The sequence below is a fragment of the Mixophyes fleayi genome, chromosome 3 (genome assembly GCF_038048845.1).
Source record: "Mixophyes fleayi isolate aMixFle1 chromosome 3, aMixFle1.hap1, whole genome shotgun sequence".
NCBI classification, from domain to species: Eukaryota; Metazoa; Chordata; class Amphibia; order Anura; family Limnodynastidae; genus Mixophyes; species Mixophyes fleayi.
The window spans coordinates 219,031,267-219,054,997 of record NC_134404.1 but is presented as its reverse complement, the minus strand read 5'-3'; the positions used below and the strand labels follow the sequence as shown (position 1 = coordinate 219,054,997).

Here is a 23,731-nt window from a genome sequence, read left to right as displayed (position 1 = left end):
TGATATATAGATGTGGCCTTAACTAGAAAAATCAAAGGAAGCCATGGCAGGATACATAAAACCAGAGAAAATAGTATATAAATAAATTATTTTTAATGTCTCAATAAATATACATAGGCCTCATAATTTGGTAATTGAAACCAAACATTTAAAAAAAACACTGGGACTAAAAGCTGTATAGATTAAATCACAAATGGTGTCTATAAGCGGACTAAATTGATGAGTAAGTCCATGTTACTAGTAAATATATAACATAGTAACATAGTAACATACATAGTAACATAGTTGATGAGGTTGAAAAAAGACACCAGTCCATCAAGTTCAACCTATTTTGGATCTCCTGCGATCCTGCACTTATATTTGAAATTAATCCAGAGTAGGCAACCGCCCATCTGTTTCAATTTTGAAAATCCCCCCAGACTCAATATTGCAATCCAATTTTACCCTATATCCACTACTATCCTTTACTTTAAATTAATGGTCGTATCCCTGGATACACCTTACCGCTAAAAATTTGTCTAACCCTTTCTTAAACATATCTATTGAATCTGCCATATAAATGTGTAATCACAATAAAAATAGCAAAAAAATACTTCCAAAATATCCAGCAAATCGGCCCATAAGTTGGAAGATATATAGCAATCAAAGTAATACTGGTAATTAATGGTATTCCATGTCCAGATACTGATGGAATGTCACTGACAAAAGACTTGCATAGGAAATAAATTATATAACTAACTTAAGTGTCTCAATATTGGACTTTTATGTTCACACTGGTTCCAGTTTTTTCCATCCAGGATTTATGCGCCCTAATTGGAACTTGCTACCAATGCTGAAATCAATCTCTACAATTTTTTGCATGGAAAGACCTCCTCATCTTTGGTAATACTAGCGCCATTGGCAGCAAGGAAACATACCACTGTGCTTTTGGGTAATGTTCTCCGACAGTTGTGTACAGAGCACCCGGACGGAGTCATAAGCTGGGAGCTGCAACATTGGAACCACTGAAACAATTCAGTGAGTTATATAATTTATTTCCTATGTAAGTGCTTTGTCAGTGACATTCCATCAGGATATGGACGTGAAATATCATTAATATACCACCATTACTTTGATTGCTATTTATCTTCCAACTTATGGCCCGATTTGCTGGATATCTTGGAGGGATTTTATTGTTATTTTTACTTTGATTATATCTTTATATGAACTACCATCTATTTACTAGTAACATGGACATACTCATCAATTTAGTCCATTTATAGACACCATTTGTGATTTCATTTATACAGCTTTTAGTCCCACTTTAAATGTTTCAATTACCAATTTATGAGGCCTATGTATTATATTTATTGAGACATTAAAATATATTTTTTTATATACTATTATCTCTGGTTTTATGTATCCTGTCATGGTTTCCTTTGATTTTTCTAGTTAAGGCCACACCTATATATCACTAGCGCTGCTTTTTCTTTTTGGTCTGTGGTTGTTTTTGATTAGGGGCTAGCGAATGGCCCTTTTCTGCAACTGCGATTTGTGTTTATTTGGTGTAGAGATGAGCGCACTCGGATTTCTGAAATCCGAGCCCACCCGAACGTTGCTGATCCGAGTCGGATCCGAGACAGATCCGGGTATTGGCGCCAAATTCAAATCTGAAACTGAGGCTCTGACTCATAATCCCGTTGTCGGATCTCGCGATACTCGGATCCTATAAATTCCCCGCTAGTCGCCGCCATCTTCACTCGGGCATTGATCAGGGTAGAGGGAGGGTGTGTTAGGTGGTCCTCTGTCCTGGTCAGGGCCTGATCAACCAATAGGCTGATCAGGCTGCAGCCTGGAGCGCTGGAGTCTGGGGGGCACAGCGTCCCCGAGGTTAATTTTTTTTCCCTTTCATTTTTTTTTTTTTACTTAGCGTTGGTCCTGAATCATCGGGACCACCCCTTGTCTAAAGGGGGCGGCCCGACTACTAGATGACAGGCAGTCTGGCAGCGATCGCTGCTAGCTGCCTGTCAGCGCGGCCACGGGAGCTTCTTACTGTGGTCACATGAGATCAGGACTTCCACATCTCACGTGACCACAGTAAGAAGCACTCGCGGCCGCGCTGACAGGCAGCTAGCAGCGATCGCTGCCAGACTGCCTGTCATGTATAGCGCTGGAGAGAAGACTGCTGCCCAGGAACAACAGGTAAGTCCTAATGTCTGGGGGTGGAGGGGCTGGTAACAAAGCTAAAGGGGCAAGTAAAGAGGCTAATGGTGGCAGGTGACATTGCTAATGGGGGCAGATAATGCTAAAGGGGCAGGTGAAGAGGCTAATGGGGGCAGGTAACAATGCTAATGGGGGCAGGAAAAGAGGCTAATAGGGGCAGCTAACAATGCTAATGGGGGCAGATAATTCTAAAGGGGCAGGTGAAGAAGCAAATGGGGCAAGTAACAATGATAATAGGGGCAGATAGCAATGCTAATGGCTAAAAAGGCTAAAGGGGGCAGGAGAAGAGGCTAATGGGGAGCAGGTAACAATGCTAATGGGGCAGATAACAATGCTAATGGGGGCAGATAACAATGCTAATGGGGGCAGGAGAAGAGGCTAATGGGGGCAGGTAACAATGCTAATGGAGGCAGATAATTCTAAAGGGGCAGGTGAAGAAGCTAATGGGGCAAGTAACAATGATAATAGGGGCAGATAGCAATGCTAATGGCTAAAGAGGCTAATGGGGGCAGGTAACAATGCTAATGGGGCAGATAATTCTAAAGGGGCAGGTGAAGAGGCTAAAGGGGGCAGTTGACAATGCTAATGGGGTCAGTTGAAGAGGCTGAACGGGGCTGATGAAATGGTTGAGGGGACTATTTAAAAAAATAGAGCAGCTTTAGGGGGGCATAATCTTTGTATTGTGTGACGGTTATGAGGATGGTCTCTGTGGTTCTAGGGCCATTAGAATGCAAAATTTTAGTCAGATGGGGCTGATAGAGGTTTATATTTGATTATAGCTCTTTGACAACAATTTTCATATATTTTACTGTTACATATGCCTGTGCTATGGGGTAGTTTTATATATCCATAATGGACTGTTGTGTTTTGGAGCCTAATCATTTAGGCTTTGTTAACATTTAGCATTATAATACAATTGCTGCATATTTTCAAAACAGGACCCCGACTTTCCAGAAGCAGCTAGAAGACAACAAAGCTGCAAGAACAGGGAAGGGAGAAGAGCAAGAACAGGGAAGAGAGAATGCACAATCTGTCTAATTTTGAATGCTGGCGAATTCTCCTGAATATACATATTCAGGAGTATTCCTATACACTTATATTGGGGGGGGCGCTGCGGCGGTAATAGCCTAGGGCGGCTGGAACCCTTAATCGGGCCCTGGTCCTGGTAGATCTCGTGCTGTGCTGTTTAGTTCTGTGCTGTGCTGTTTAGTTCTGTGCTGTGCTGTGCTGTGTTCTGCAGTATCAGTCCAGTGGTGCTGTGTGCTGTGCTCTGTCCTTCTGAGGTCAGTGGTGCTGCTGGGTCCTGTGCTGTGTCCTGTTCAGTCCAGTGGTGCTGTGTCCTGTGCTCTGTGCTTCTAAGGGCATAGTTATTTCCCCAATATTCCCCTGTGTTTAAAAAAATAAAAAAAAGTTATTTAAAAAAATACCAAAAACTAATTTATTTTTTTTTAATTACCACAAAATTTGCACAACCAATCCTGCAGTATAAGCCCATTGGTACTGCAATATTACCAAGTTCACACATTCAGCAGTAAAAGTCCAGTGGTACTGCAATATTACAAAGTTCACACATTCTGCAGTATCAGTCCAGTGGTGCTGTGTCCTGTGCTCTGTCCTGCTGAGTTCCGTAGTGCTGCTGGGTCCTGTGCCGTGTCCTGTTCAGTCCAGTGGTGCTGTGTCCTGTGCTCTGTGCTTCTAAGGGCATAGTTATTTCCCCATTATTCCCAAGTTTTTAAAAAATAAAAAAAAAGTAAAAAAAAATTAAAAATTAAAAATTAAAAAAAATATATATAATTATAACCAAATTTGCAAAACCAATCCAGCAGTATAAGTCCATTGGTACTGCAATATTACCAAGTTCACACATTCTGCAGTATCTTGTGCTACATATAATGGAGACCAAAAATTTGGAGGATAAAGTAGGGAAAGATCAAGACCCACTTCCTCCTAATGCTGAAGCTGCTGCCACTAGTCATGACATAGACGATGAAATGCCATCAACGTCGTCTTCCAAGCCCGATGCCCAATCTCGTAGTACCGGGCATGTAAAATCCAAAAAGCCCAAGTTAAGAAAAAGTAGCAAAAAGAGAAACTTAAAATCATCTGAGGAGAAACGTAAAGTTGCCAATATGCCATTTACGACACGGAGTGGCAAGGAACGGCTTAGGCCCTGGCCCGTGTTCATGACTAGTGGTTCAGCTTCACCCACGGATCTTAGCCCTCCTCCTCCTCCCCCCCTACAAAAAATTGAAGAGAGTTATGCTGTCAGCAACAAAACAGCAAACAACTCTGCCTTCTAAAGAGAAATTATCACAAATCCACAAGGCGAGTCCAAGGATGTTGGTGGTTGTCAAGCCTGACCTTCCCATCACTGTACGGGAAGAGGTGGCTCGGGAGGAGGCTATTGATGATGTAGCTGGCGCTGTGGAGGAACTTGATGATGAGGATGGTGATGTGGTTATTGTAAATGAGGCACCAGGGGGGGAAACAGCTGATGTCCATGGGATGAAAAAGCCCATCGTCATGCCTGGTCAGAAGACCAAAAAATGCACCTCTTCGGTCTGGAGTTATTTTTATCCAAATCCAGACAACCAATGTATGGCCATATGTAGCTTATGTAAAGCTCAAATAAGCAGGGGTAAGGATCTTGCCCACCTAGGAACATCCTCCCTTATACGTCACCTGAATAACCTTCATAGTTCAGTGGTTAGTTCAGGAACTGGGGCTAGGACCCTCATCGGTACAGGGACACCTAAATCCCGTGGTCCAGTTGGATACACACCAGCAACACCCTCCTCGTCAACTTCCTCCACAATCTCCATCAGATTCAGTCCTGCAGCCCAAGTCAGCAGCCAGACTGAGTCCTCCTCAATACGGGATTCATCCGAGGAATCCTGCAGCGGTACGCCTACTACTGCCACTGCTGCTACAGTCGTTTGCCATGACCACAAAATACGATAGTAGTCACCCTATTGCAAAGCGTATAACTGCGGCTGTAACTGCAATGTTGGTGTTAGACGTGCGCCCGGTGTCCGCCATCAGTGGAGTGGGATTTAGAGGGTTGATGGAGGTATTGTGTCCCCGGTACCAAATCCCGTCGAGATTCCACTTCACTAGGCAGGCGATACCAAAAATGTACAGAGAAGTACGATCAAGTGTCCTCAGTGCTCTAAAAAATGCGGTTGTACCCACTGTCCACTTAACCACGGACATGTGGACAAGTGGTTCTGGGCAAACGAAGGACTATATGACTGTGACAGCCCACTGGGTAGATGCATCCCCTTCCCCAGCAACAGCAACAGCTGCATCAGTAGCAGCAACTACAAAATGGCTGCTCGTGCAAAGGCAGGCAACATTGTGTATTACAGGCTTTAATAAGAGGCACAACGCTGACAACATATTAGAGAAACTGAGGGAAATTATCTCCCAGTGGCTTACCCCACTTAGACTCTCATGGGGATTTGTGGTGTCAGACAATGCCAGTAACATTGTGCGGGCATTAAATATGGGCAATTTCCAGCACGTCCCATGTTTTGCCCACACCATTAATTTGGTGGTGCAGCATTACCTCAAGAGTGACAGGGGTGTGCAGGAGATGCTTGCGGTGGCGCGCAAAATTGCTGGACACTTTCGGCATTCAGCCAGTGCCTACCGCAGACTAGAGGCACATCAAAAAATCATGAACCTGCCCTGCCATCACCTCAAACAAGAGGTTGTGATGCGCTGGAACTCCACCCTCTATATGCTGCAGAGGATGGAGGAGCAGCAAAAGGCCATTCAGGCCTACACAGCCACCTACGACATAGGCAAAGGAGTGGGGATGCGCCTCAGTCAAGCGCAGTGGAGACTGATTTCCGTGTTGTGCAAGGTTCTGCAGCCATTTGAACTTGCCACACGAGAAGTCAGTTCCGACACTGCCAGCTTGAGTCAGGTGATTCCCCTGATCAGGCTGTTGCAGAAGCAGCTGGAGAAAGTGAGGGAGGAGCTGGTAAGCCATTGCGATTACACCAAGCATGTAGCTCTTGTGGATGTAGCCCTTCGTACGCTTTGCCAGGATCCGAGGGTGGTCACTCTTTTAAAGTCAGAGGAATACATTCTGGCCACCGTGCTCGATCCTCGGTTTAAAGCGTATGTTGTGTCTCTGTTTCCGGCGGACACAAGTCTACAGCGGTGCAAAGACCTGCTGGTCAGGAGATTGTCCTCTGAAGAGGACCGTGACATGCCAACAGCTCCACCCTCATTTTCTTCCACATCTATGGCTGCGAGGAAAAAGCTCAGTTTTCCCAAAAGAGGCACTGGCGGGGATGCTGATAACATCTGGTCCGGACTGAAGGACCTGCCAACCATTGCAGACATGTCTACTCTCGCTGCATTGGATGCTGTCACAATAGAAAAAATTGTGGATGATTACTTTGCTGACACCATCCAAGTAGACATGTCAGACAGTCCATATTGTTACTGGCAGGAAAAAAAGGCAGTTTGGAAGCCCCTGTACAAACTGGCTCTATTTTACCTGAGTTGTCCCCCCTCCAGTGTGTACTCGGAAAGAGTTTTTAGTGCAGCGGGGAACCTGGTCAGTGAGCGGCGAAGGAGGTTGCTTCCTCATAACGTTGAAAAAATGATGTTTATAAAAATGAATAATCAATTCCTCAATGAAGTACAGCACTGCCCTCCAGATACTACAGAGGGACCTGTGGTTGTGGAGTCCAGCGGGGACGAATTGATAATGTGTGATGAGGAGGAAGTACACACTGTAGGGGGAGAGGAATCAGAGGTTGAGGATGAGGACGACATCTTGCCTCAGTAGAGCCTGTTTAGTCTGTACAGGGAGAGATGAATAGCTTTTTTGGTGTGGGGGCCCAAACAAACCAATCATTTCAGCCAAAGTTGTTTGGTAGGCCCTGTCGCTGAAATGATTGGTTTGTTAAAGTGTGCATGTCCTATTTCAACAACATAAGGGTGGGTGTGAGGGCCCAAGGACAATTCCATCTTGGAACTTTTTTTTTTGTATTATATGACCAATCAACAGTCGTTTGCCATGTTCAAAAAGTAAAACCAAATTTAAACAAATTCAAGAAATTAAACCAAAAGTAAAATGCCCTGTCATAATTTAGTATTGACGTGCTCTAAAACTACTGTATTGTTGTTTATATTTTATAAACACTACACTTGAAAGCTTGAGTCTTTCAATAAAAAAGTAACTGTCCATTGCACGAATATTTGCAACAGGGACAATTTTAGGGTTAAGAAAGTCAACTAATAACACTTCGACGCTGTCTGTCTTTATAAACACTACACTTGGAAGTTGGAGGAGGTATTGTGGCCCCGGCACCAAATTTACTACCGGGGCCACTCCACTGTGCAGTCCATATTTAGGTGTATCAGATATTAAACAACGGTGACAGTTGATGCCCAATTTTTTAATTATATTGTGGCCTCGGTACCAAATTGTGTACCGGGGCCACCACACTACGCAGTCCATACCCTTTTTTGGTGGAATTCTGACCCGTGGAGGGTTTTTTAATTATATTGTGGCCTCGGTACCAAATTGTGTACCTGGGCCACCACACTACGCAGTCAAGATAGATAGATGCGTATCATAGATAAAGTACATTCAGTGGTGTGGGGCAAATTGAAAAATATTCAAAATGCACTGACATTATCAAAAACAAGAGGTTGTCACACGCTAAAACTCCAACATGTATATGATGGAGAGGATGTAGGAGCAGCCGTATGTGCAGTGTAATGCAGACCTGTTGAAGGTTTTTTATATATTTTATTGTGGTGCCCAGTGCCCACTCCTCTACGCAGTCCAGATACATTTATTGGTGCGAATCATAAAAGTTCAGGGTTTTTAATATATATTGTGGTGACCCACTCCTCTACGCAGTCCAGGTACATTTATTGGTGCGAATCATACAAGTTCAGGGTTTTTAATATATATTGTGGTGACCCACTCCTCTACGCAGTCCAGGTACATTTATTGGTGCGAATCATACAAGTTGATGGTTTTCTTATTATATATATTGTGGTGACCCACTCCTCTACGCAGTCCAGGTACATTTATTGGTGCGAATCATACAAGTTGATGGTTTTCTTATTATATATATTGTGGTGACCCACTCCTCTACGCAGTCCAGATACATTTATTGGTGCGAATCATAAAAGTTCAGGGTTTTTAATATATATTGTGGTGACCCACTCCTCTACGCAGTCCAGGTACATTTATTGGTGCGAATCATACAAGTTCAGGGTTTTTAATATATATTGTGGTGACCCACTCCTCTACGCAGTCCAGGTACATTTATTGGTGCGAATCATACAAGTTCAGGGTTTTTAATATATATTGTGGTGACCCACTCCTCTACGCAGTCCAGGTACATTTATTGGTGCGAATCATACAAGTTGATGGTTTTCTTATTATATATATTGTGGTGACCCACTCCTCTACGCAGTCCAGAAAGATACCTCGTTGCAACGTTTTGGACTAATAACTATATTGTGAGGTGTTCAGAATACACTGTAAATTAGTGGAAATGCTTGTTATTGAATGTTATTGAGGTTACTAATAGCATAGGAGTGAAAATAAGCCCAAAAACTTGATTTTTAAACTTTTTATGTTTTTTCCAAAAAAAAATCCGAATCCAAAACCTTAAATCCGAACCGAGACCTTTCGTCAAGTGTTTTGCGAGACAAATCCGAACCCCAAAAATAATGAAAATCCGGATCCAAAACACAAAACACGAGACCTCAAAAGTCGCCGGTGCACATCCCTAATTTGGTGTGGTGCAGCCAAACGTGGGATTACTTTTTATTTTTGCGTTCATCTTCCAGGAGTCAGTGAGGCTTCCTAAAATTCGGGAACCTAATGGAAATTCTGGGAGAGTAGGCAAGATGATTTATACAGTAAACAAAAACAGCTTCAGTCCTAGGAATGCCTATACATATATAAATAGCAGATTACACTATCAAACTTGCACTGTTCGCCATGTCTGTTTTTTATAATGACTGACTTTAATTGGGGATATAATCACTTTTTTAATATGATGGATATAGTTCTCAATTTATCTTATATTTTGAATGTATGTACAAATGCACAGTGCCACTTTCCTTTATAGTGTATGCTAAATATAATTCATAGTATCTTTGTGTGCACAGTTGTACAATACTACTTCCTTTAACCTTTGCACTGCATGAATTGACCCTTGGCCTGTCCAACTGTTAAATAAAATGCCACCACCATCAAAACACACTTGAGGAGGAGACATAAGCAGTATAGAAAACTGATGATCTGGGTGTGTTCAGTTGTGTAACTTGAACTTTAAGTTTCTCATGTTCATTTAATTTGAGAATGGTGCCATCTAGTGTCACCAGCCTGAAATTCAATTAAAATGGTCAACAGCACTAGTAGATACGTAATTGCTAAATCAGTAAAGTGATTTAATAGAACAAAATAAATTACAATAAATCATAACTTTAATATGATAATATGGTTTCAGTAAATATCAATGGATGCTATAATTTTTTTGTATGATTGTGTCTGGATCACATAGAAATAGTTTATTTTAGAAATGTATGTCAATTAGTAGTGCAGGCGCCAATTTATATCATTGCAAATGTACTGATTTTTGATACTGTTATATTTCTGTATCAGAAATGTACTGATTTCTGATACAATAGGCAAATGTTGGAGGAAATTTGATTTGTAACTTCTGAGACAGTATGTCATGATTTGGTTTTGTAACGTTTCTAGAGGAAATCATCATTAAAACTAATTAGACCTCTTTCTTGTGAAGTGGCCAAAACTGGTTTAGGCTGAAAACACAGCAGGAGGCCGTTGCCTTTCCTTCCTGTGAGGCCTTTTGTCCTGTGTGTCAGAACCTATCTGAACAATGTAAATAACAAAGTGATTTTGGAACTCAAAATATATCAATTTTGTTAAACTTTAAACTCTAACTCCAAGCTCGGGGAAAATATCACATCCTGATGTTAAATAGCTGATGTAAAATTTCAGACATTTGGGGCCAGCAAAGACTTCAAGGGGCTGGGTTACCTCCTGCTAGCATGTCTGCAAAACTGTATAAAAAGAGCACTGCTTTACCATGTAATGTATCATTATACCATCTGTACTTTCTGGATATCACTAGTACCTTAAACTAGTGTAACTGTCCTTTTCAGGAAGGTAAACATCACTTATATGGAACCTGCTTTGAGGCCTACTTACCTGCTGTAATTCCTGTGACCTACAGATTAGACTCAATCTAATCTGTTATCTGGCTGTTCTGAGTTTGGGACCCAGTGTCTCGTACCAACGCTCTGCCTGCTACCCGGCAGCTCTGGCCAATGTGATAGGCCAGGGAGAATGATCCACAGCAACCCTGATCTAAAGGCAAGAGGTCAGGAATACCAGCCCAGGTGTACCAGCAAAGGGGTACACCAGCAGGAAAAGTTACCCATATGGACACTGTTCTAGGTGCCGCTAAGGAGCCTAGTGATTGCAGCAGCAAAAGCCCCTCCTTCTGTGGTTAGAGGGCACATTTGGGAGAAAGAAAGTTGACGGTGGCAAGGCAATCCCAGCCCGTCTCTAGCAACACACAGACAGGGTGGGTGTCATAGGAGGTCCATCCTGTCACAATGATAAATTCACTTTAATCATAGGGAAGGAAATCTTTATAAGCAATGTGCATGCAATTCATGCTCTTTAAATATTAAATATTATTTTTTAATTTCCAGTTTGATCTGAATATTTTTGTTAGATTGTATTATACAATTAAATAAAAATAAACATTTGGGGCTAGATTTGCTAAACAGCGGGTTTGAAAAAGTGGAGATGTTTTCCTATAGCAACCAATTAGATTCTAGCTTTCATTTATTTAGTGCATTCTACAAAATGACAGCTAGAGTCTGATTGGTAGCTGTAGGCAACATCTCCACTTTTTCAAACCCGCTGTTTAGTAAATATACCCCCTGGAGTTTTATAAATGATATACAAAATAACATACTTAAAATTATCACATACAAATAAATGTAGAAGTATGTACCCTGGGTAAATTGAATACAAAGTAAAATATAGTCATGTCACAGTATCTGACAGTATAGGTTTATATATAGGTATGGATGCAAAAGAAGAATGAATGGGAAGACAAAATGGAGAGGCAATAATCTGAGTATTTTATAACATTTAATCTATGCTAATTCCTTATTAATATACATGGTGATAATTGCAACAGGAGAAATCTGTTCATAAATAATAATGTATGTAATATATTAATACATTTTAAGAGTGTCCTAAAACTATTACTATTTGTGTAAAATCCAGTGATTCCTATGGAACAAAGGTGGCTCTATGATTTTATCTCACAAAGCACTTCATTTGTTTACATAAATTATTCTCATATTTTAATTAAGTATTTAATATCTGATATACACATATCCAAGTTTTAAATACAACCAATTAAGGAGTGTTAAGTTGATTTTGTAAACTCGCCTGAGATTACTATGAAAATCGGCAGAATAAACACTCTGCTTTAAATAGGCGAGATAAGCAAACACATCAGCTTTCCACTGCTGACCAATGTTAACATAACAGGAGACACAATACAAGTTTTAATTATTACGGCAATAATGATTTCTTGTTTAGAGGGGCAAATTATTATAAATTATCTTACGGGGCCAAATTATTTTATGAATAAATTAGTGGGCCAAATTTCATTAATGAGTATATGTAAGGAAGCAAAAAATTTTATTATATTAAAGTGGCATACTATTTCATTACTAGTGGCGTAATAATAATATTTTACTGATGTGGCAACACTTTAATATTTCCAGATGGGGACACCATTTAAGTACATACTTTGGCTCAAGTGCATGCTGCCACTGGTAGTGCCACAAGTATGGTCTCCATCTGGAAATATTAAGTGTTGCCACATCAGTAAAAAATTATTATTGCTCCACTGGTAATAGTGCGTCACTATAATATAATAAAGTAAAAATATATCCCTTTGTGTATTGAACAACCGACTGTACATTGATAGTGAAGACATGAAGCATCCTTCCTATATAAATAATGCCAGGCAATAACCCATATTGTCTTGTATTTTTTTTCTCTCTCACAGCTTCCACGGCATGTACTGGAGTTTGTAACCGCTACCAGTTTATCTGTGACGACGGTTGTTGTATAGATATCACTCTGGCCTGTGACAGATTGGTGCAGTGTCCAGATGGCTCTGATGAAGCTTTCTGCCAGAACTGTGAGTCATTCTGCATCACATTCAGAAGCTGAGTCATGTTCGTTAAATATTTTAGGAAACTGGAAAATAATAAAATATGTCATTCTTGTTTTCAAACAAACATAGAGAGAAAGGTCTGAAATTTTTCAACACATTGCAGTCATGCAGTGTTTTTTAAGGAACAAATTTACTTTATTCTGTACTGTACAACTAATACAGGAAGTCTTTTAAATCATTTGCACTGACTGTCTATTTTTTTTAATCATGAAATTTAAACCATACTTGCCTATTCTCCTGGAATTTCCGGGAAAATCACGAATTTCTGGGAGTTCTCCCGGACTTCCAGGAGAGCAGGGCAACCTCCCACCTCCTGCCCACATCGTTAGTGAAGTGGGTGGGGGCAGGGCTTAGCAATGTGATTCATCATCATCAGCTATTTATATAGCACTACTAATTCCGCAGCGCTGTACACAGAACTCAATCACAACAATCCCTGCCCCATAGGAGCTTACAATCTAAAATCCCTAACATACACACACACAGACAGACATAGACTAGGGTCAATTTGATAGCAGCCAATTAACCTACTACTATGTTTTTGGAATGTGGGAGGAAACCGGAGCACCCGGATGAAACCCACGCAAACACGGGGAGAACATACAAACTCCACACAGATAAGGCCATGGTTGGCAATCGAACTCATGACCTCAGTGCTGTGAGGCAGAAGTGCTAACCACTAAGCCACATTGATTCATAGCAACTAGCGTCATCATGACACCATGGCAAGGCCATATGGTGCAATTCATGTGGCCATGCCCCTAGGACATGGCAGTGAGATCTCCCTTCCCGGAGTGGAGATCTCAGAAATTGGCAACTATGATTTAAACTGTAAGGGGCATATTCACTTATGTGCAGAGCGCCTCCAAAACTGCAACATTGCAGATTTCCCTTTGCCCCTCATAGGCTTGCCAATGAAAATCCATGCTGTTACGGTACCGTATTACCATATAAAGTGCGCAGGACATCAAGGCTAACTGAATATGCTCCTAAGAGGTAACAAGTATTTTATGGTGTTTTTCTGCAAACAGAGCAATGGAGAAATATGTCATCTCTCATGAATAACGTTTAACTGATAGTGTGAGTGAACATAACTGTTCTGTTATTCAGAAAAAATACATTGTTTTTCATTCTCCTCACCAATATGCAAAAATTTGGTTTTGGCTAAATTTAGTTTTAACATGAATACAGAATAAAAACAATTAACTGAGTGAGATCTTCAGTTTGATAGTGAATATTCTACCAGAAATCCACACATGAAGTAAAGTCCAGGAATTAAATCTTAGTAAGATGGGGGGACAGTATAAAGTTGTCGGATAGTGAGTAGGGGTTTGTCTATAATGATGCATCTGGAGCTTTTTGTAAGCAGCAAGATGAAGGAAATAAAAAACGAAAAAAACCAAAACAGATTATTTCTTAGGCTGAGAGTACACACTACAGTGTTTTCTGCAGATTATCGGGACAATCAGACGATAAACGTCTGACTGACCCGATATCACAGTAGTATGTACCCTGGAATAAGGAACGATTATTGCAAAGCACATAATATCTATGAACAGATTGTTTAACTGAATTCAAAATCTCGTTCAATGATGAAACAATGTTGTTCCAATTCTACAGTGTGTATGCACTCTGCAGAATTGGAATGACAGTTTAGCTGATAATGACGGCCCTGTACACAGCAGAACAGTGAGACTCCGGTAATCACATCCAGCACCCAGTCTCTGGTACGGTCACCCGGTCTCCCACATAGATAGTCACATCACTGTCAGCAGGATGATTTAGGAGCCTGTTTAAAGATCCCCTTCCCCCCCCCCCCCACCCTCAAGATTATGAACACAATCGTTCTTGCCATGGAGATACTTCCTGTACCCTCAGCCGACGTTTATGACAGGTGAAGAGCACGGATCTGAAGGTAATCGGGTATAGTGTGTATGCTATAGCGGCAGATTGATTGGAACTTCAGTTGTTCGTAAAATTGTTAGAGATAACAGATTGGTCGAAAGTTTTTGTAGTGTGTACCCAGCCTTACTGAAAACTTAGAGTTTTGCTCTTCTCTGAAATGTAATCCAGTGATTAAAGGGACAATATATTTATAGTGTACATTACAGATATACAAGGTCATGTTGTGTGGTTTTTTTTTTTGTTTTTGTTTTGACCAGTTGCTATGGAGTTTGTTATTGTGTGGTTCATTATCTGCCCACAAGAAGGAACACATGAGGGAAAGGCAACAACTTGCTGAAAAAGCACCTCACCATGGAAATTTGTTGGGTTTTAAAAAGGAGGTTACCCTAGTCATATCCTCGTGCTAGTGACTGACTTTGGCTAAGTGGTAATACTCTGTCAAGGGACTTGGTGGATTCACTTTCATCATTATTGCTGTGTGGAATTGATCTTCAGCTCCTGTGTGGACTTGAGCATCTCCTGTGTAGATTTACTTTCATTATTATTCCTTGTGTGAAATTATTCTGCGGAATTCTATCCTATTCAAGGACCTTGCCATCACATATTCAAAGACATTGATCTGCCATCAGCAGGTCACTGTTGCTAACATAGCTATCGTGTATTATATATTTGGAGAGTTGTTGTTTAGCTATGATGTGTTAAAGTACACCTTCAGTACTAATAAAATGATGTTCAACTGGGACTTGGTATCGGGCTAAGTGATATAAAGGACCCTGTATCTTCACAACACTGCACAGTCGGGGCCTTCCGGGTCATGTGCCCAGTACGGGCCTTCCGAGTCGTGTGATCAGTCCGAGGTAACAGACGCTAACCCACAGCCAAAGTCTTCAGTGTATCCAGCTATGGATTCTTGCACTATAAATGCCAAGGCAACCGCTTGTTACCTTCCCTTGTTTCAGCCTCTGCCTTTTGGTGGGGATCTGGCAGTTGGAAGTATCTTCATTGGTGGAGTGGTGAAGAAATTTGGACCACCCTCTCTTTTTGACCCACCGTCTGATACCACAGAAGCTTCTATTTCTTCTCTGGAACCAACATTACCTCCAGCGCAAGCTCCAGCATCTGCTGATGTTCCAGCTTCTGAAGCAGCCATGTGCCCAGCTTCAGTCGGGAGACCTGTATCTAAAAAGAAAGGTAATCAGAAGAAGAAAAAGGCTGCTTTCTAATTTGGGAAGAGGAAAGAGAAAAAGCATCTGGAATCTGCTTTAAGCGGGGTGTACTGTAACCGTGCAGTTCGGCATTTTTCCCACCAGTGGCCGCTATGGGGATCATATGTCCTGGAAACAGCTGAGCTGCCACACTCAGCTGTAAACTGGTAATACTGATGACTATCCTATAAATACTCACCCCTGGCAATCAGACCTGGCTGGATCATTGTTTTGCAGTTTTTTTTGTATCGCTTTTTTGTACAGCTGCTCCTGATTCCTGTATTGCAGCACCTTGTTATATCTGGATTTTGACCTTGGCTATTCTTGACCACGCTCCTGATTTTCTGGTACTATGACCACTCTGCATTTTTGGACCCTGGCAAGTTTAAAGGACTTTGTTTATGCATATTAATTCTGGACTGTTGGTGCCTGTCTTGCTGGCCCTTCAGCCAATGAGATCCTACCCTGTTTATAGTAAACAATGAACATTATTTTAGTTCATCACCATTTTTTCTGTGTGATATACAAGAGAACCTTAACAATAACATTTTTTGGCATTCTGTAAGATTATGAGGCATATAAAGGGCACATACTGTTTTCTAGAGGACTACAGTATGCATAAAAATAAATATTAAAGCACAAAAGAGGAGTATATGGGAGTTATGGTATAATAAATTATGCATTTTATTTTTGAACTGATCTTTTGCATTTAATACTGCTACATAACAAGCATTTATATTTCATTTAGTCAGCTCTGGTCGGAAGACTGTGGTTCACATCTCTGAGAACAAGGAGAGTCACGCAGAGGAAGGACGTGTAATTGAAACAAAACAGAACTCTGCAGTGGAAATAGTCAAGGGTCACACAAATGTAGAAAAGAATCAGACACTTCCTCAGGAATTAAATGGCAATAGTGTCCTCAATACAGGTAGGCATGCATATAATACTGTGCTTGTAAAGAAAAAATCTTGAATTTCAACAACACATGGGGTCTTATTTGCCAACGTAAAGTATTGGAGTAGCCTACTACAAGAAATCAGGAATAAAAAGAGGTTGTCGAAAAGCATTATAGCCAGCCCCCTAACCAGTGTAGCAAACAGTCTCTACAAGACTCTCCTCCGTTACTTGAAACCAACAGCCGATCACGAACTGTACAGATTCAGTTCTCCAGCAAGTGAGTTGCAGCATGACCAGTGCTGTGTAGTGGGGAGGTGCCCTGTTTTCCACACAGGGAGAGAGGGCAGAATATATTAAGGATGTTGTCCCTTGTTAGGTCACATGTTGTATATGAGGTCTAATTTTAAGTACTAGAAAAATAGAGTATGTAGGATAACTTAAGGTATTCCAGCAACCAAATTTTTTTACCATTTTCAATCATCTTTTAAGTAATAATATACACAATGAATACAAATATATTAAAACCTGCCATGTCAACTTACATAGAGCTGGCATATTGCCAATTTACTGTCTGCAGCATAGTGGTAATGTAGTGAATACAATACCAAGATTGTAAATATCCAGCAGCTATGGTGCGCAGTTTAAGTTATTACATCAGAAACTCATGACAAATAAACACAATATAGAGTTATTAAATGTCTATATACACTACAAACATTGTCTCCATGGGTTTTAAAAGACATTAACAATTTAATAGCATGTGAATGGTTATGCGTACAAAGAAGAGTTGTTTCATGCTGGTTCCTACTTTTATACCCATATGGGTTCCTATGCTAATAAATTTGTTAATCTCTTTCAAAAGCTGTGAAGCAATTTTTTTTGTTGGGTACAACTTTATGTTTCCACCTAATTACCAATCAGAATGTATAAGCTTTATGTGCTTTAATCACTCGCTCTTTTTATTCCATTAAATGTTATAGACATATCATATAATTCACTTTTAAATAGAGAGATTGTGAATGCATCAATTTCCCTTCTTTTTTTTTTCCTGTAGCTCAGTGACTACTATATAACACAGAGCCCTTTGCCTTGTGGCTAAAATCCAATACAGATCCCATTGTCTGGTGACTAGTGTAGATTACATAGCCCTTTGTTCTGTATTGTACATGGGCCATGAGACAAATTCTCTGGTGGCCAATGTGCATTCGCTTGGTGGCTAGTATAGAATATAGAGCCATTTCTTGGTAACTGGTTTAGAACACAAAGACCATTGCCTGGTAGTTAGTATAGAATACAGAGCTCAATACCCGGTAACTTTGAAATAAGTAAAAATGTTGGGAATAACAATTTGTTTAGGGTTTTATGAGCCAGTTGTTTCCCACTTTTAGTCCATATGTCTCTTAGATGTACCATAACAATCTACAACATGACTATATAGAGGTATTTTGAATTTTGTCTTTGTGCAGGAACCGTGGTTCGACACACAACATTGGATCCCAGAGGACACCTAGAAGCACTACCAGGTTAAATGTTGATATATTAAATATAAATGGTTTACTGTATCATAATAGCATACCTCTCAACATTTTCTCATGTTAAAAGCACTGGCCCCAATTCGTGTGAGACACTCTCCCATTTTACACAACACACCCATATCCACTCAGTCACACCTGCTTACCATAAGTCCCATCCTTTTCAGGACCTGCAAATTAGGGATGTCCCACTGCAGTGAGGACCACTGGGAAGCATGTAGTAGTATTAGAACTGCATAAATTATAAACAGCGATCTAATATATGTGTAGAATAACAGGCATGGTGTATGATGTTACAACCCCTTAATCTACTCCATACCTGAACTGCACTTTTCAGCCATGTTGTTATCAGGAAGTATCAGTGAGGTATCTATAACATATCCTTGGAAAAGTACTTCAGGGGTTAAATTCCACCTCCACAGGGAACACTCGGATGTTAAGTGAATTAAGATATCATTGTTATTTCTGTTTGTTCCCCATTGTGCACTAGTGAGCTCTACAGCCAGCCAGTAGGCAGACCCAGTAGGGGTTACCTGATTGAAGACACCTGGGAAGGTAGGGGTGGGGGCTGGATAGTATAAGCAGCCCACCAATCAAGACCTTTTGCAACTTCACTGGGCAGGCAGATCCCAAAGGGGGATTAGGAGGTGATAAAAGAGGCTACCTGGGTAGCTGGACTTGTGTGATTAACTTTTGGCCAAGAGGTGATGATCTGCCAGAGAGTTGCTGTGGATCATATCTCATTGGATTTATCTGAACTGATTTACTGACTTGTTGAACCTGCTAATGTTAAGGAGCCGTGCTGTATTTAATCCTGTTCTGCAGAATAAATCATCATTTGAGTCCATGATGGCAATGCATGATATACCTGTGGCAGAGTGGTCAAAATATTTGATACCTAGTTTGATGGGCTGAGTGCAGGAGGCACACCATGTCCTGAGCCCCGAGCAAGGAAGAGACAACCAGGAGATTTGGAAAGTATTGTTGGCTCGATATGCGGTCACCCCTGAATCCTGCCGCACTAAGTTCAGAACCATGGTAAGAAGCAGTGACACTTCTTATATAGAATTTAGCAGTTTATTGCAAAGAAACTGTAATCGGTGGCTAGAAGGGAAGCAAGCCACAACCTTAACAGACATTAAAAACATATTTATATTGGAGCAGCTAATGAATAAAATGGCTCCAGAAATCAGAGAATGGGTGGTGGACAGAAATCCCACTACCCCAGAGAAAGCAGCAGCATCGGCCAATGAATTCCTGGCAAACTGTCCCCAATGGAGGGGACCTAGCGAAAGTGAATGGGCAACTATTCGAAGGACCCCACCTGATCGAGAGACACCACCGGCTACATCACGCCCCATGCTGCCACGTACCCCAGCTACGCACTCTAGTGCATCCAGACCTCGTGGTCCAGCAGTATCTGACCCTAAGAGGTGCTACATGCTACACTTGCCAACAACCAGGACACATACAAAGAAATTGCCCACGGGGAGGAAGACCGTTCTCTGGATTAAAATCAGCTGTGCCCCGAGTGTCGGTGTGCCAAGGATCATCAATTGAGGGTGGGGAGGGGTACTATGATCCTGATGCGCCAAAGGCGGAGGAAGTAGTCTATCAGGTGGAGGTGGTAGCGGCAATCGGGAAAGCTACCCCTGCAAATATGAAGGGACACCTGCAGTCTGTAAAAGTGAATGACCAGGAACTGCAGGGACTCCGGGGCTTCTATTATTCTGATACGACCCAGTTTAGTCCCACCTAATCAATGGCTAAAGTTTCAATGGCGGGAGGCCAGATTACAGTTATCCCCATGGCCAGGGTTCATTTGGATTGGGGCCAGGGATCGGGGGAGGAGAATGTGGGACTTTTGGATGAATTACCTACCCACGTTATTCTGGAGAATAATCTGGGTGGTGAATTGGCCAGTTACTTTGTGGGAGCTATCACACGGAGTCAAGCACTGGCTTTGGAGACAGCTCCTGAGGACCCACCCATACCAGCACCAGAAGTCCCTGCTGGCTCTGCTGCCACACCACCTGAACCACTGTCGGTGAGTAACGCTGTACCAGACTTACCTGACATGGACATGAATCTGGGGGAAGTAGATAGGACTGCATTAGGGGAAGCCCAACAGACTGACCCATCCTTAGATGATCTCTGCAGTGCGGCAGAAAGGACAGATTGGGGACTTTAGGAGGATAGGATCATGTGGGAAGCAGGTAGGTTGTACCGGGTACCTGCCAAGGCTGACCCTCTAGAGCCAGGAGTGGCTAGGAAACAGCTGATTGTTCCCCAGCAGTACCGTCACCGGTTACTAGCACTAGCCCATGACATCCCCCTAGCTGGCCACCTAGGGGTTCATAAAACCTGTGCCCGGTTGCTAAAACATTTCTTCTGGCCTGGAGTTAACCAGGAGGTCAAACACTATAGGTCCTCATGCGATGTATGCCAACGCCTCGGGGAACCCCCACGTCTGGTCCCCCTACAGTCCATGCCCATCATAGGTGAATCATTTAGGAGGGTAGCCATGGATATTGTGGGACATTTTAAGAAACCCAGCCGAACAGGGAAGAAGTGCATCCTGACCGTAGTCGGCTACGCGACTAGATACCCAGAGGCAGTGGCACTAGCATCCATAAATGCTGAACATATTGCCCAGGCTCTCATGGATATCTTTAGCTGTGTAGAATTCTCTCAAGAAGTAGTCACCGACCAGGGGAAGCAATTTCAAGGGGACTTTCTGCAGACAGTATAGGACCAATGTGGGGTCCATCCCTTATGCACAACCCCCTACCATCCCCAGACTAACAGTCTTTGCAAGAGATTTAATGGGACCCTTAAGCAGTTGCTGCGGGCATATGCTGAGTCGGAGGGGGGAGACTGGGAGAAGTCATTGCAGCAGCTATTATTCGCGTACTGCGAAGTGCCGCAGGATTCTACCGGGTTCTCTCCTTTTGAGTTATTATATGCTCGAACGGTACAGGGACCTCTCGACCTAGTCTGGGAAAGCTGGGAAGGGTCATTCCAGGAACCTGAGGTTCCAGTCTTGGAATACAAATGAGGGATAGACTGCAGAGGTTGATGCAGCTCGCTCTTGACCATACTTTGGGGGCGCAGGAACGGCAGCGCCATTATTACAACCAGGGGGCTCGAGAAAGGGAGTTAGAAGTTGGACAGAAAGTGATGGTGCTAGTACCTGCCAGAAAGCACAAATTACAGGCAACTTGGGCAGGGCCCTATACCATAGTGGACAGACAGGGTCGGGTAGATTACGTTATACCACTAGATCAAACGGGGAAGCTGCTGGTTAATAGGTTAAAAGAGTACGTCACCAGGGAAATAGGGGCCGTGGCAATCTGCTGCCCACCTATGGACTGACCCCATACCCCACATTCACGCAGCAACCGAAAAGGACCTAGGGGTGGAGGCGGTGCCCATAGGCCTGCAGTTAACAGGAGCCCAGACTCAACAGTTGAAGGGAGTATTGGAGGTAGAGCGGCCTCAGTTCACCAGCAGGCCTGGGCGCACTCATGTAGTGGCCCATCATGTCGACACTGGGGAGGCTCGGCCTATTCCGCAACCCACATATCGAGTGAGTCCCGAGGTGCTTGACTTTGCACTGGGGGTCATTATACCATCCAATAGTCCCTGGGCGGCCAGTGTGGTGTTAGTGCCCAAGAAAGACCGGAGTACACGCTTCTGCGTGGATTATAGGAAACTGAATGAAGTGACGGTGACAGACGCGTATCCCATGCCACGGGTAGATGAGCTGTTAGACAGGCTGGGGGCGGCTCACTATGTATCCACGCTGGACCTTAGTAAGGGGTACTGGCAGATACCCCTTACCAGGGAGGCACAGGAGCAGTCCGCATTCACCACCCCATTTGGACTATTTGACTTTACTGCCATGCCCTTCGGAATGAAGAATGCCCCGGCCACCTTTCAGCGTGCAGTAGACCCTTTGCTGACAGGGTGTGAGGAGTTTGACCAGGCATACCTGGACGATATAGCTATTTTTACCTGGGAGGACCACCTGCAACATGTGGCCCAAGTATTAGCCCGGATTAGCCAGGCAGGGTTGACGATCAGACCAGACAAATGTCAGATGGGGATGGTGGAGGTGTTGTACCTCGGGCACAGGGTTGGTGGAGGAAATATTTGACCGGAGACAAAAATTGATGCCATCCTGAATTGGCCTCATCCCACCAAACAAAAACAGGTACGCGCCTTCCTTGGGACAGCAGCGTACTATCGCAAGTTTGTGCCCCAGTACAGTACCATTACCAAGCCGCTGACTGATTTGACAACCAAAAAGTATTCCCGACAAATTGACTGGACCCCTGATTGTGAGCAGGCCTTTTCCCAGCTTAAGGATATCTTGTCCAGGTCCCCAGTATTAGCAGCCCCTGACTTCTGACGGCAGTTCATTGTGCAAACAGATGCCTCGGGCTGTGGAATAGGATCTGTCTTGAGTCAAGTAGGGGAGGACGGTTGTGAACACCCAGTGGCCTATCTCTCCCGGAAACTTGTTGATCGTGAGATAGCATACGCCACTATTGAAAAGGAGTGCCTGGCCATAGTTTGGGTTCTCAAAAAGTTGCAGCCATACTTAAATGGGCACGAGTTTTCGATGGTCACAGATCATAATCCCCTTAGTTGGTTACAACGCACCGCAGGGGACAATGGATGGTTGCTGAGATGGAGCTTGGCCTTACAACTATATAACTTTTCCATCTCTCACAAAAAGGGCAAAGATCACGGAAACGCGGATGGTTTGTCTCAGCAGGAACCAGACTCCAAACCTCATCGCGCCTCTGGAACTGTCCAGCCAGTCTCTCTCACCACGGGGGACATGGACTAAAAAGTGGGGGGAGGAATGTAAAATAACAGGCATGGTGTATGATGTTACAACCCCTTAATCTACTCCATACCTGAGCTGCACTTTTCAGCCATGTTGTTATCAGGAAGTATCAGTGAGGTATCTATAACATATCCTTGGAAAAGTACTTCAGGGGTTAAATTTCACCTCCACAGGGAACACTCAGATGTTAAGTGAATTAAGATATCATTGTTATTTCTGTTTGCTCCCCATTGTCCACTAGTGAGCTCTACAGCCAGCCAGGAGCCAGACCCAGTAGGGGTCACCTGATTGAAGACACCTGCAAAGGTAGGGGAGGGGCTGGATAGTGTAAGCAGCCAAACAATCAATACCTTTTGCAACTTCACTGGGCAGGCAGATCCCAAAGGGGGATTAGGAGGGGATAAAAGAGGCTACCCAGGAAGCTGGACTTGTGTGATTAACTTTTGGCCAAGAGGTGATGCTCTGCCAGAGAGTTGCTGTGGATCATATCTCATTGGATTTATCTGAACTGATTTTCTGACTTGTTGGACCAGCTACTGTTATGGGGACTGTGTTGTACCTATCCCACTGGATTTATTTGAATTGATTTCCTCACTTGTTGGACTTGCTATTGTTAAGGAGCCGTGCTGTATTTAATCCTGTTCTGCAGAATAAATCGTCCTTCTATTTTTCCTCTAATACCGCGTCTGAGTGATTTGGGAACCACGTATCTTCACAATATGCTTTGATTTTGGGTAATGCTTTTCAATAAATGAATTAAAGGCTAATTCCATAATGGTGAAATTCGATAAGTAAAACATAGTTGCAAAAATATTACTCATCTATCCTCACTCCTGCGAAGTTATT

The 23,731-nt window shown here is 42.6% G+C and overlaps 1 protein-coding gene across 2 annotated transcripts in view; it reads left to right on the top strand.

Annotated features, from left to right (window-relative positions):
• LRP11 (LDL receptor related protein 11) overlaps window positions 1-23,731 on the top strand; it is a 498,092-nt gene that overhangs the window by 18,411 nt on the left and 455,950 nt on the right. For both annotated transcript variants that reach the window (XR_012689692.1, XM_075203121.1), the window contains exons 4-6: window positions 12,318-12,452; window positions 16,347-16,526; window positions 17,962-18,018. Coding sequence is in view for 1 of the 2 variants with exons in the window: in XM_075203121.1 (XP_075059222.1) it covers window positions 12,318-12,452; window positions 16,347-16,526; window positions 17,962-18,018 (372 nt within the window). In the remaining variant the exon portion in view is untranslated. The remainder of the gene's footprint in view (window positions 1-12,317; window positions 12,453-16,346; window positions 16,527-17,961; window positions 18,019-23,731) is intronic.